Source organism: Sceloporus occidentalis, unplaced genomic scaffold (genome assembly GCF_023333645.1).
Source record: "Sceloporus occidentalis isolate IW3139 unplaced genomic scaffold, rSceOcc1.0.p SCAF_3, whole genome shotgun sequence".
Taxonomy (NCBI): Eukaryota; Metazoa; Chordata; class Lepidosauria; order Squamata; family Phrynosomatidae; genus Sceloporus; species Sceloporus occidentalis.
In genome coordinates, this window is record NW_028316983.1 from 232,029,764 (window position 1) to 232,041,910 (window position 12,147).

The 12,147-nt window shown below is 39.1% G+C and overlaps 1 protein-coding gene across 1 annotated transcript in view; it reads right to left on the bottom strand.

Annotated features, from left to right (window-relative positions):
* The window catches only part of TAF2 (TATA-box binding protein associated factor 2), an 83,365-nt gene that overhangs the window by 19,938 nt on the left and 51,280 nt on the right, over window positions 1-12,147 (bottom strand). The window contains exons 21-22 of the mRNA XM_089517879.1: window positions 11,797-11,866; window positions 10,118-10,227 (exon numbers count right to left, since the gene is read on the bottom strand). Of these exons, the coding sequence (XP_089374005.1) occupies window positions 10,118-10,227; window positions 11,797-11,866 (180 nt within the window). The remainder of the gene's footprint in view (window positions 1-10,117; window positions 10,228-11,796; window positions 11,867-12,147) is intronic.

Genomic DNA, 12,147 nt, shown 5'->3' on the forward strand with positions numbered 1-12,147 from the left:
GGAAGAAACAGGAATCCTGGAAATTTGGTTTGGCTGGAAGGGCTTTCCTCTACATGGAGAAAGTGAAGGGTGAACAAATGGATTCTTGCTAATTGGTCTCCATCTGTGTGGTCCTCTAAAGAGGAACTGTCATCTAATGGCAAACTAGCTCACCCTAGTCAATCCCTTTTGCTGGTGCTTCTGGTCCCTCTGGCCTGGAAAAGGTACGCTCTGGTATTTCCTCCTTTAAGCCACTTTAAAATTGATGCTGAGTCAGGTAAAATTGTTAACTTTGTGGATATTTCAGCTATGTAAGGACACCTCTCACTGGTCTCCAGTGATTTCCCATGGAACAGGCTCCTCCCATCTATGTCAGTCTCAATTACCTCACATAAAGTGAGACTCATCTGTATGCTGAAAGGCACAAAACAGTTTGCAAAAATAAAAACATCTGTGCAAGCACACAAGAGAGTATGCTAGGTTCAAGCCCATGAATTTCAAGAATTTGTATACTATAAAACTGAGTCCCTTCCTAAGATCTAACAGTGCCAGTGGAGGGGCAAAACAGTGAATTTCTCATACTTTGCTTCTACTACTTTTTCACTCTGAGCTACCATTATCAGAAAAATGGATAAATGTGAAATTATCTTGTGAATAATGACTTTAAAGATAATGACAATGATAAGTATTTACACATCACCTTTGATTAGAATTTTAAATTATTAATTATAAAATAAATATGGCCATTATACTGGTATGGAGGACAGGCAAGAATTCTAGAGCACTTCACGTTTATTTCTCCTTCAACCATAAACCTCATAAGTGGTGTCTTAGGCAGCCCATGATCAGAACCATTGTCACCACCAGACAACCACCACATATCATAGGTTTTAAAAATCAGTACCATCACACCATACCCCATTTCCTACTAGCTGCAGCAACACAACAAAGCCTCAGTCACCTGCACTATGTTGAAATCTTTTGTAGCTAATGTTGACATGCACTTATCTGAACATGCACATGAGGCCAAGCAAAGGCAGTAGCGTTTGGAATCTCCAGCTGGTGCTGAAGATCCTTGGTCAATTTATAAGGCTAACAGCTGTCTGACCACAAACATCAATAGTGAGTTTTAGTCACAGCCAGGGCAAAGAGAAGGTCACACAATTCACCAGGAACTAACTAACAACTGTGCTCAATGAGCTGTTCAATTTAATATCCAAGTAGCTAAAATGATCATATTTTCACATACCTAAGGGTATGCTGCATCAGTACATTAATGAGTGAACAATTTCCAGAAAGGAAAAGATGTAACTGGCAAACAAAGCAAAAAGGCCATGCCTCGAAATACAGAAAGAAATGAAACACCTTGACAAAGAGGAAAATTACAAGATAGACACTTATGGACTCCTGAGTCATGAGAACTTCAGCATATAGAATCGTAGAATCATAGAGTTGGAAGAGACCACCAGGGCCATCCAGTCCAACCCCCTGCCATGCAGGAAATCCAAATCAAAGCATGCCCGATAGATGGCCATCCAGCCTCCGTTTTAAGACCTCCAAGGAGGGAAACTCGACTACACTCCGAGGAAGTGTGTTCCACTGTCGAACAGCCCTTACTATCAGGAAGTTCCTCCTAATGTTGAGGTGGAATCTCTTTTCCTGCAGCTTGCATCCATTGCTCCGGGTCCTAGTCTCTGGAGCAGCAGAAAACAAGCCTGCTCCCTCCTCAACATGACCTCCCTTCAAATATTTAAACAGGGCTATCATATCACCTCTTAACCTTCTTTTCTCCAGGCTAAATATCCCCAGCTCCCTAAGGCGTTCCTCATAGGGCAAGGTTTCCAGACCCTTCACCATTTTAGTCGCCCTCCTTTGGACACGCTCCAGTTTCTCAATGTCCTTTTTGAATTGTGGCACCCAGAACTGGACACTATATAGTGGCACTATTACTTCCCTTGATTTAGACACTATACTTCTATTGATGCAGCCTAAAATTGCATTGGCCTTGTTAGCTGCCGCATCGCACTGTTGACTCATGTTCAACTTGTGGTCTACTTGGACTTCTAGATCCCTTTCACATGTTGTCTCCTTAAGCCAGGTGTCCCCCATCCTATATCTGTGCATTTCATTTTTTCGCCCTAAGTGCAGTCAGTACCTTACATTTCTCCCTGTTGAATTTCATTTTGTTAGCTTTGGCCCAGCTTTCTAGTCTATTCAGGTCATTTTGAATCTTGGTCCTGTCCTCTGGGGTATTAACTATTCCTCCTAATTTGGTGTCATCTGCAAATTTGATAAGTATGCTCCCAATTCTGTCATCCAGGTCATTGATAAAGATGTTGAATGACACTGGGCCCAGGACAGAGCCCTGTGGAACCCCACTGGTCACTTCTCTCCAGGATGAAAAGGTGCCATTGTTGAGCACCCTTTGGGTTCGGCCGGTCAACCAGTTACAAATCCACGTAACAGTTGCCTTGTCTAGCCCACATTTTACAAGCTTGTTTGCAAGAATGTCATGGGGAACCTTGTCAAAGGCCTTACTGAAATCAAGATATACTATATCCACAGCATTCCCTTCATCTACCAAGCTAGTAATTTTATCAAAGAAAGAGATCAGATTTGTCTGGCATGATTTATTTCTCTGAAACCCATGTTGACTTTTTGTGATTATGGAATTGCTTTCTAGATGTTCACAGACTCTCTGTTTAATGATCTGCTCTAGAATCTTTCCTGGTATTGATGTCAGACTAACTGGCCGATAATTGTTTGGATCCTCTTTTTTCCCCTTTTTGAAGATGGGGACAACGTTTGCCCTCCTCCAGTCTGCTGGGACTTCTCCTGTTCTCCAGGAGTTTTCAAAAATTATTGCCAATGGCTCCGATATTACATTTGCCAGTTCTTTTAATACCCTTGGATGTAGTTCATCTGGTCCTGGCGACTTAAATTCATTTAGATTAACAAGGAATTCCTGTACTATCTCTTTACTTATTTTGTGCTGAAATTCCCCTATTCTGTCCTCTGCTCCTTTATCCTCAGGTTGAGTTCCCTTTGCCTTTTCTGAGAAGACTGAGGCAAAGAAAGTGTTGAGTAATTCTGCCTTTTCTCTGCCCTCTGTTGGCATTTTGCCATCTTGGTCCTACCGTTTCCTTCTTCTTCCTTTTGCTGCGGACATATCCAGAAAAGCCCTTTTTGTTGTTCTTAACCTCTCTAGCAAGCCTGAGTTCATTCTGTGCTTTAGCTTTTCTGACCGTATCTCTACACTTGCTAGCTATTTGTTTGAATTCCTCTTTGGTGATTTCCTCATTTTTCCATTTCTTATACATGTTCCGTTTAAAATTTAGCTGAGCTGAAAGTTCCTTGGTCATCCATCCTGGTTTCTTGAGACATCTCCCATTTTTCTTTCTCACTGGAACTGTTTTAATTTGTGCCTTCAGTATCTCCCTTTTGAGAAACTCCCATCCATCTTGAACTCCCTTCTCTTTTAGTATTCCTGACCATGGGATCACCCCCAGTATTTCTCTAAGTTTACTGAAATCCGCTCTCCTAAAGTCTAGAATGCATGTCTGACTATGCCTGGCTTCTCCTTTCCACTGTATAACAAACTCCAGGAGAACATGGTCACTTCCACCTAAGGATCCCACCACTTGCACCCCATTAACTAAATCATCCTTGTTGGTTAGGATCAGATCTAAAATAGCTGACCCCTTTGTTGCCTCTTCCACCTTTTGGACAATGAAATTGTCTTCGAGGCAAGTGAGGAATTTGTTAGACCTTGAGGATTTGGCTGAGTTTGACTTCCAACAAATATCAGGGTAGTTGAAGTCACACATCACTACTACATCTCTCCTTTCTGAGTGTGTGGTCATCTGTTCTAGAAAGGCATCATCCAATTCCTCAGTCTGACTTGGGGGTCTGTAGTAGACTCCCACCATAACATCCTTGTTGTTTCCCTCCCCTTTAATTTTTATCCAGATGCTCTCCACCTGGCTTCCAGGATTGATGTCCTGAATCTCTTCACTGGTGTAAATGTCCCTGACATATAGGGTATTCCTCCTCCTTTCTTTTTTGGCCTGTTTCTCTTAAAAAGGTTTTAGCCTTCTATTTCTACATTCCAATTATGAGACTCATCCCACCAGGTTTCAGTGAGGCCAATTATATCATATTTGCTTTGCTGTACTAGGATTTCAAGTTCAGCTTGCTTGTTTCCCATGCTCTGTGCATTAGTGTAGAGACATTTAAGACCATTTGTTCCCTTTACTTGCTGCCTGTGCAAGTTTTTTTGCCTCCCACTTTTGGGTCCTTGCACTGTTTGCCTTGTTCCCTCTATGACAATTTGACTATTTTCTCCAGCCTTTTTGCCTTCCAGAATACTGTCTCCCTCCCCTACATATCTCAGTTTAAAGCCCTCCTGATCAAATTCTTGAGACTATTGGCAAAAACATTTCTGCCAACTGGCGTGAGATGCAACCTATCCCTTGCCAGAAGTCCTTCCTCATGGAACCGCAGCCCATGGTCCAAGAATCCAAACCGTTCTTGGTGGCACCATCTACGGAGCCAGTTGTTTACATTCGCTATTTTCTTCTCCCTTCCTGGCCCATGCCCTTCGACTGGGAGGAGAGGAGATGACAACCTGTGCATCCACGTCTTTCAACTTCCTACCCAAAGCCTCATAATCCCTTATGATATTCTGAAGGCTATGCCTTGCAGTATCATTGGTTCCCACATGAATCAAAAGAAAGGGGTAATGGTCAGTAGGCTTGACAAGTCTTGTCAGCCTCTCTGTCACATCACGGAACTTTGCCCCAGGGAGACAGCACACTTCCCGAGACATCTTGTCAGGCCCACAAACCACTGGTTCAGTGCCTCTCAGCAAGGAGTCCCCCATGACCACCACTCGCCTCCTCCGAGGCTTAGCAGCGGCCGTTCCCTTTGGTGGAGCTCTCTGGGTCCCCTGCTCTGTCCCTGAGGTCTGTCCCTGCAGCTATTCCTCATCATCCTTGATAGTAGAGAGAGATTGAAATCGATTCTGTAGCTGTAAGCTTACAGAATGTTCCCTGGTTTCCCTACTTCTGTGTGTGACACTCCTCCAACTATCTACGTCTGTTGTGTGTGAAGTGACCTCCTCCTCCCCAGCAACTTCCTCTGTGTGCTTCCTGTCCAGGACCATCTGGTCTGTTCTGGTCAGGAAAACCTCTTGCTCCCTATGATGCTGAAGTGTAGCGACCTGGGCCTCCAGCTGCTGTACTTTCTCTTCTAAGAGGGCTACCAACTTGCACTTGGGGCAGGTGAAGTTCCTCATATCCCTAGGCAAGAAGACAAACATCCCACAGGTGTTGTAGGTGACTGCAGCAGAGCCTTCAGTGTCCATTATTATTATTATTATTATTATTAACCTTTATTTATAAAGCGCTGTAAATATTGAGAAGTCATAAGGAGGCTCTGAAACAAAACTGTGGGTTTCCCCTGCTAAATACCAGTGTAAAGAACCCCTGATGGATTGGCCTTTGTCGCCAAACTCTGTCCTTGAGTTCAATTCACTGGCCTTATAGTTATGTAGACTAGCTCCTTTCAGAGCAAGTCTCTGACTCATTTCCTCTGAGCAAAAGTACGCACAAGACCCTTAAGGAAAAGGGAAAAGAAAATGTGGAAAATTAAAGGGCCCCCTCTTACAATGTTCCCAGGCCAGCTTCTCCTATGTACTCCAAACCCTCCTTGACTATATAACAATTTTTAAAAATAAAAATAAACAATTTGCGCGCCTAACAGCACCCACCTCCCCCAGCACTTAAACAGAATTAGGCTTCTGTCCACTCCCACCAAGATTCACAGCAACATCCCAAGTTTAAAAGGGTCAGATCTCACCAAAGCACCTGGAGAAAGAAAACCAGCTTTCCTCCTTGAAAGAGTGAGCTAGAATGTGTAACACTGTCTAAAGAGATCTTTTGCCGTAGTAGAACTTTTCAGAATAACTGGTAAACACAATGAAATGAAGCTCAACTATTCTTATCCAGATTTGAACAACCCTTCAAAAGATAAGAAATTCAGGATTCCTTTTCTTCTCTGCTTCAAATCACTTAAACTTTATTAAATATACATTGGCTTCTACAGTAGCAAGTAAGAAACAATATGTGGACAAATTAAAAACAAAAGAACTGCAATATTGACTTTAAAAATGATCAGGGAACACTCTGATTGTTTTTTAACTAATGGAGATTAAATTTTCTGAAATTTAATTTTAATTTTTATTGAATACTCACATAACTAATTTTTAAAATGTTTTGAAATTCACTCATTTTATTTTCTCAGAACTGTTTTTTCACTTGTACTAAACCATGAAGATTCGTTTTACGAATTAAAACCATTAGAAGCATGAAACCTGAATGGGTGGTAAGTATTCTTACTGGTATTTATGGAAAGTCACACTTGAACAAATGGTCCATATGATTCAGAGAAGTTTGTGCTGTTAGCATACCAAAAATCAAGAACATCTCTTGTATTATCACTCCTTTTGTTACTACAAGGACAGTGAGTTAAAGACTAATTTTGTACAATCAGTTCTTGGGGCGGGGGGAGGGGGAGGAACATCAACTCTCTGGCGACAAAATCCAAACTGTTTACTTCCTGAATTTCACATCTGGTAAATCTTTCCAAAAAATTAACAGAAGCGGGTCTCATTCATGGTTTCAGCTGCCTGTTGGTGCAACTGTAAGCTTCTAGACACTAAAAATAATGATGCATGGAGAGCACACAGCAATTAATGTCCTCTAGAAGGATACACATGTTTCCAAGTAAGTTTTCATAGGTTATGAAAAAAATATATACCTATATTTGTGTGTGCGTGTATGTGATGGGAACAATTTAAATGGATTAAAATTAATTGAGAGATGAGTAACTTTTTTCCTGTCATGAAGGAATGTGAATGGGAGAGGATGGAAATCACATGGATTTTCAGGAAAAAGACCCACAGACCTTTCCTCCAAAATTCATAGATTTTTCCCTCCACAAAGGACATTTTTAATATGACACAATTAAGATGTAACCATGACTTGTTATGAGCATGAGTACTGCCACTGCATACTAGTTACTGAAGAGTACTAGCAGGACAAACTTAAAGCCTTCATGATCTGTTGGTGAGCTTCCAAGAAACCAATGGTTGGCCACAGTGGGAAGCAGAAAGTTGGGCCTCCTCTGAAACTGGAAGCTCCTCACAGACATCATGACTAACATCATTGATAGATTTATCCTCCATGGATTTGCTTAATCCCTTTTTAAAGCTATCCGGGCTAGTAGCCATCACCACATCTTGTAGCAATGAAATCCATAATGAATTATGTGTAGTTTGAAGAAGCACTTTCTCTTCTTGAATCTACTGTTACTCAATTTTATGGCAACACAAGTTCCATTAGATAGGAGGTGAAATGGAAATACAGTTCATAATTAGCAATGTTCCCTATTCTTTATGAAATTATTTAGACAGTGAATTAAATTTATGAAACTTTCATTATGTCCTGAATTAGTATATAAATTATAATAGGTTTTTTTGGAAGTTAATCTCTATGTTATCTCCACTAGCACCACTCTAGCAACAACTACACAGGAGGACTCTACTGGTTTAATTGATTGAGCATTTTGATCAATCCTGATTGTGTTTCTGAGTGCCTTGCCAATATTTTAAGAAGAACCATGTTGGATCAGGTCAAAGCTCCTTCTAGTTCAACATTTTTCCCACTATCTGGCAAACTGGCAGGACACAGGTTCACCAGCATCCTCCATCCTATACTTCCCAGTAAGACAGGTATATTTCCTGACATTTGAGGTGACACATAGCCAGACTGACAAACATCCCCTGCTGACCCCATCTTCCATGAACTTATCCAGTCACCCTTTAAAATTAGCAAAGTTGGCAGCTACCACTATATCTTCTGGGAGTGAATTCCATAGTTTAATTATGTGTTGTGTGAAGTAGTACGTCATTTCATCTGTCCTGAAACTGAATAGTGGGAGTTTCGCAAGATGACCCTGGTTTCTACTACTATGTCAGAGAAAATCTTCCTATCTATCTTATCCATAATTTTGTATACATCTATATAGTCATCATACTCACTTGCCTTTTTTAAAGAAAAGAAAAGTGCTCAATGCTATAATTTTTTTCATAGGATAGTTGCTCTTATCTCTGGACCACTCAATTCATTATTTTCTGCATATTTTTCAGGTCTATAATATCTTCTTCTTTTTTTAGGTGTGGTGACCAGAACTATGCCTAGTATTCTGGATATGGGCACATCATGAATTTGTATAAGGGTAATATGGTATTAACAATTTTATTTTTAATCTTTTTCTAATTACACTCATCCCTCCCTGTTCGTAGACTTGAGGAGTCAGTGGTTTTGGTCCTTCACGGATGGCAAGCGAGAAGGGACAAAATGGCGCACCCAGGAGCTCGCCACCATTATAACCAATGGGGCTTGAATATCCATGATATTTCTGATTGCGGGTGGGTGGGGTCCAGAATGGATCCCGTGTATTTCGGGAGAGAAGAGTGCATACCCATTATGAAATGTCTCCTTTCCTTTTTTAAAAAAAGCAGCATTTACACACTTGGTTAATCTCTTCATCAAGCTGTCTCCCCAAACCCCAAGTCATCTTTCTTGCCAGCTCATATCCCTTTGAAGTTGGGATTTTTAAAATTAATTTTATTTTATTTTTTATTTTATTTTTTACTCCACAGGCATCATTTCCCACTTGCTTACACTGAATTGGCCATTTTATTGCCAATTCTCTCAGTCTGGCAAAATCCAACCACTTTTTGTTTTAATATCCTAAATAATTTAGCAACACCAGAAAACTTGGACTGCTCACTATTCAGCCCTAATTCCATATTGTTTTTGAAAAAGTCAAAAAGTTAAATTTCTTCTCATTTAAAAAGATATTTTTGCTGCTTTGCAGTTAGATGACAAATAACTTTTAAAGTTAAATAGAATTCTGAAGAAGCCCATCACAGAATATCAAGGAAGGCCCACATGTGCATGATCCAATGTAAATGAAGAACATAACAGTAAAGGACAATTAATATTCATAACATATTTAGCATCATGAAGACAACTCTGTACATGATTATTATTATTATTAGTATTAGTATTAGTATTGTATATTAGGGAACATAAAAAACCACAATATCTGAAGAATTTGTATCTGCACACCTTAGGCAGTAATCTTATCTAATGAGGCTTGAAGGAACATGATGCAAAAGCTTCAGTTAAACTCCCAGTTTCCTGTTAACCTATGCCTGAATGGGAGATATTGTAGGAACCACATCTATGCTGACTTGAGCTCCATGGAAGAAAGTCAGGACATAAATGCACCAAAATAAATTAAACGCTACAGTATGCAGTATGACTTATTTCTGTCTAAAAATGGTCAATGCTACCAGAATTCTACTTGTTAAATATGACATTTGTATTCAAAAAAGAAATAGAAAACAAGTACTGGAGGGTACTGTTATATACTGTGACAGCAGTGAGACTAGTGATAGCTAAAAAATGGAAAAATAGTGATCCGCCAACGATCGAGGAGTGGGCACAAAAATTACAGGAGTTAAAAGAAATGACAGACTTACAGCTATGATAAATAATAAGGACAAAAATAGACTACAGGAAGAATGGCTTCTGATATTAAAATTTTGGGAAAGGACATTCAACATCAAGAAAGATCTCATGATGTAAAACCCACAATAATATAAGGAAATATACCAACAAAAATGCTAAAAATCAGGATCATGGACAAAAAAGCTTTTGAAGAATGTACTAAGGAATGGACAAAATACTTAAATATGGGCTGTTGGTAATAATTATAGAGAAACAGAAAGGTTATGGACAAATCTGTTGATAACATGTAATCTTTTTATTCTATTGGGAATATTAAAAATATGGATAGGAAAAATTTACAAATGCAAAATATAAATGATTGGAGACATCTGTATGAGCAAAGCAACTTGTATATATTGTATATATTGTAAATGATATTGAAAGTAAACAAATAAAATAAACAAACAAATAAATAAAAATGGTCATGATCAACCATGGGGTGCATTACAACAATGTCTTAACAATGGCAAACATTTTTTTTCATAAAAAAAATTAACCTGAATTCATAAGTTTCCAGAGCTGATCCACTAGAGCTTCATTACACAAAGGAGACTCCATGTTCTTGGTAAATGGTGGGTTCTTCGTCAACATGTTCAATATCTTATGCCTAAAGGAGGGCAATAGTCAGCTTTTAATCCATATAAAATACGGCCTTTCTGTTTCTAGGTTTTGCATTTTCTCCAATCTTTTTTTGGCTCTGCAGTCATATATTAGGAATAAAAGGTTGTATAAAGTCAAACTTGTCCCTTGGTGCTCACAGCTTCTTTGGAAATCAAGTTCAATGAGCTTACAGAGGATTCTAAAAATGCATCAAATAGCCATTTTAGAGAAAAGCCCTGAGGCCATAATGGTCAGTGGAAATAACAAGAAAAGAAACCAGGAGGGAAAAACCTGAAAAGAGGCTACAGTGTTCAAAGGTTGTCATTATCCAGGTCACCAGGGGTACAGACTTGTACTGGTAAGCTCTCTAACTCAAAATCAACAGGCAAAATGTCCAGCTACAAATACATCATTTATAATCTTTGTCCCCTTGCTGCGGACTGGAAACCAATTTATATTTTCTTTAGTATCCAAATATAACAAGGCCCTGATACACTGGGCTAGTGTGAATCCCCCCCTTTTTTTTTAAAAGAAGGAAACATATTTTTAAAGATCCTCCATCTATAGCAAAGGTTTGAAAAAGGTATAAGGGAGGTGTCCACAAAGAAATGTGGATAGTTGTTAGGAAAAGCATACAAACCTCCCTACACTTTCAGAAGTCTTAGGGGTTTGCTTAGGGTTTTGTTCTCATTTTCCAGGAAACTGAAGGAATGCTGCCCTCTTGCTTAATAGTTACAAATTACCCAGAGCTCTACACTGGAACCAGTATAGATTCCAATGTTGACTCAGATTGTGACAGAATACTACTGGCAATTTGGTGAAAGATTTTTCTTTTCAATTCTGGAAAGGCTGTTATGTCCTATGAGAAAAAGACATTGCATATATTTCAATTTCTGCAGTTCAGAATTTCTGTGAATGACCTCTGCTTAGCCCCTCCATTCATATTTCCTGAAGAAAAAGCAAACTAGTACTGTATATACTCATGTATAAGTCTAGAAATTTAGGTCAAAAAATTGACCCCAAAAAAACTGAGTCGACTTATCCATGGGTCAATGTATGCACTGTGTCTTAACTCTTATTTAAAAGGAGGAACCATCCCCTGGTGAAAAGCAAGAGTATAATCTGTCCTGGAAGCACTGATCCCCTCTACTCTCTCAGCCATCCAGCCTTAAGAGTAAGCACAAAGAGTTATGTCTACTGGAATTTTAAAAAATCTTTGACATTGTTTTGCTGTGATTTGTCCTTTAGATCCTTTGCTATATGCCCCTAAGTTTTACCCTCGACTTATCCATGGGTTATAGCAAAATCCATAATTTTGTCCGCAAAACCTGCCCTCGACTTATACATGAGGTTGACTTATAGTCGAGTATATACAGTAATTGGAATTTAAAAGGGGGAAAAATAAGCTACTCACAAGATTATTTATAACCAAAGTCAATAATCTTTTAAGAAGATAGTTTGGAAGGGGTTATTGCAAAAAGACATGTAACAGAAATGTTTACATCTACTTTTTACACGAAAGATAGAAAAGTAAATCTAAATTAGACAAATTCCATTCCCAGTAAGAAAGACTAACCTGACATAGGGCACAGGATCATTCTGGACCATATCAAGCAGCCACTGTAGTTCCTCATAGCTTCGGTCAACTATAAAGACAAAATGTATGATCTATTAAACAAGATGGTGGCCCTTATAGATAAAAAGTGATTAGTAAAGCTATCCAAAAATAACTAGCTATATATCAAATAGTTTTTATGGAAATAGCAATAGCATAAAAGAGATGCACTCTGTATTTATATTATAACTTTGAGACAGGGTGAATTCTTCAAATTTTAAGATTTGGTATACTCTGATTTTGTCTCAACCGTTGTTTGTTTGTTTACTGGTTGTTGTTGTGTGCCTTCAAGTTGTTTTGGACTTACACTGA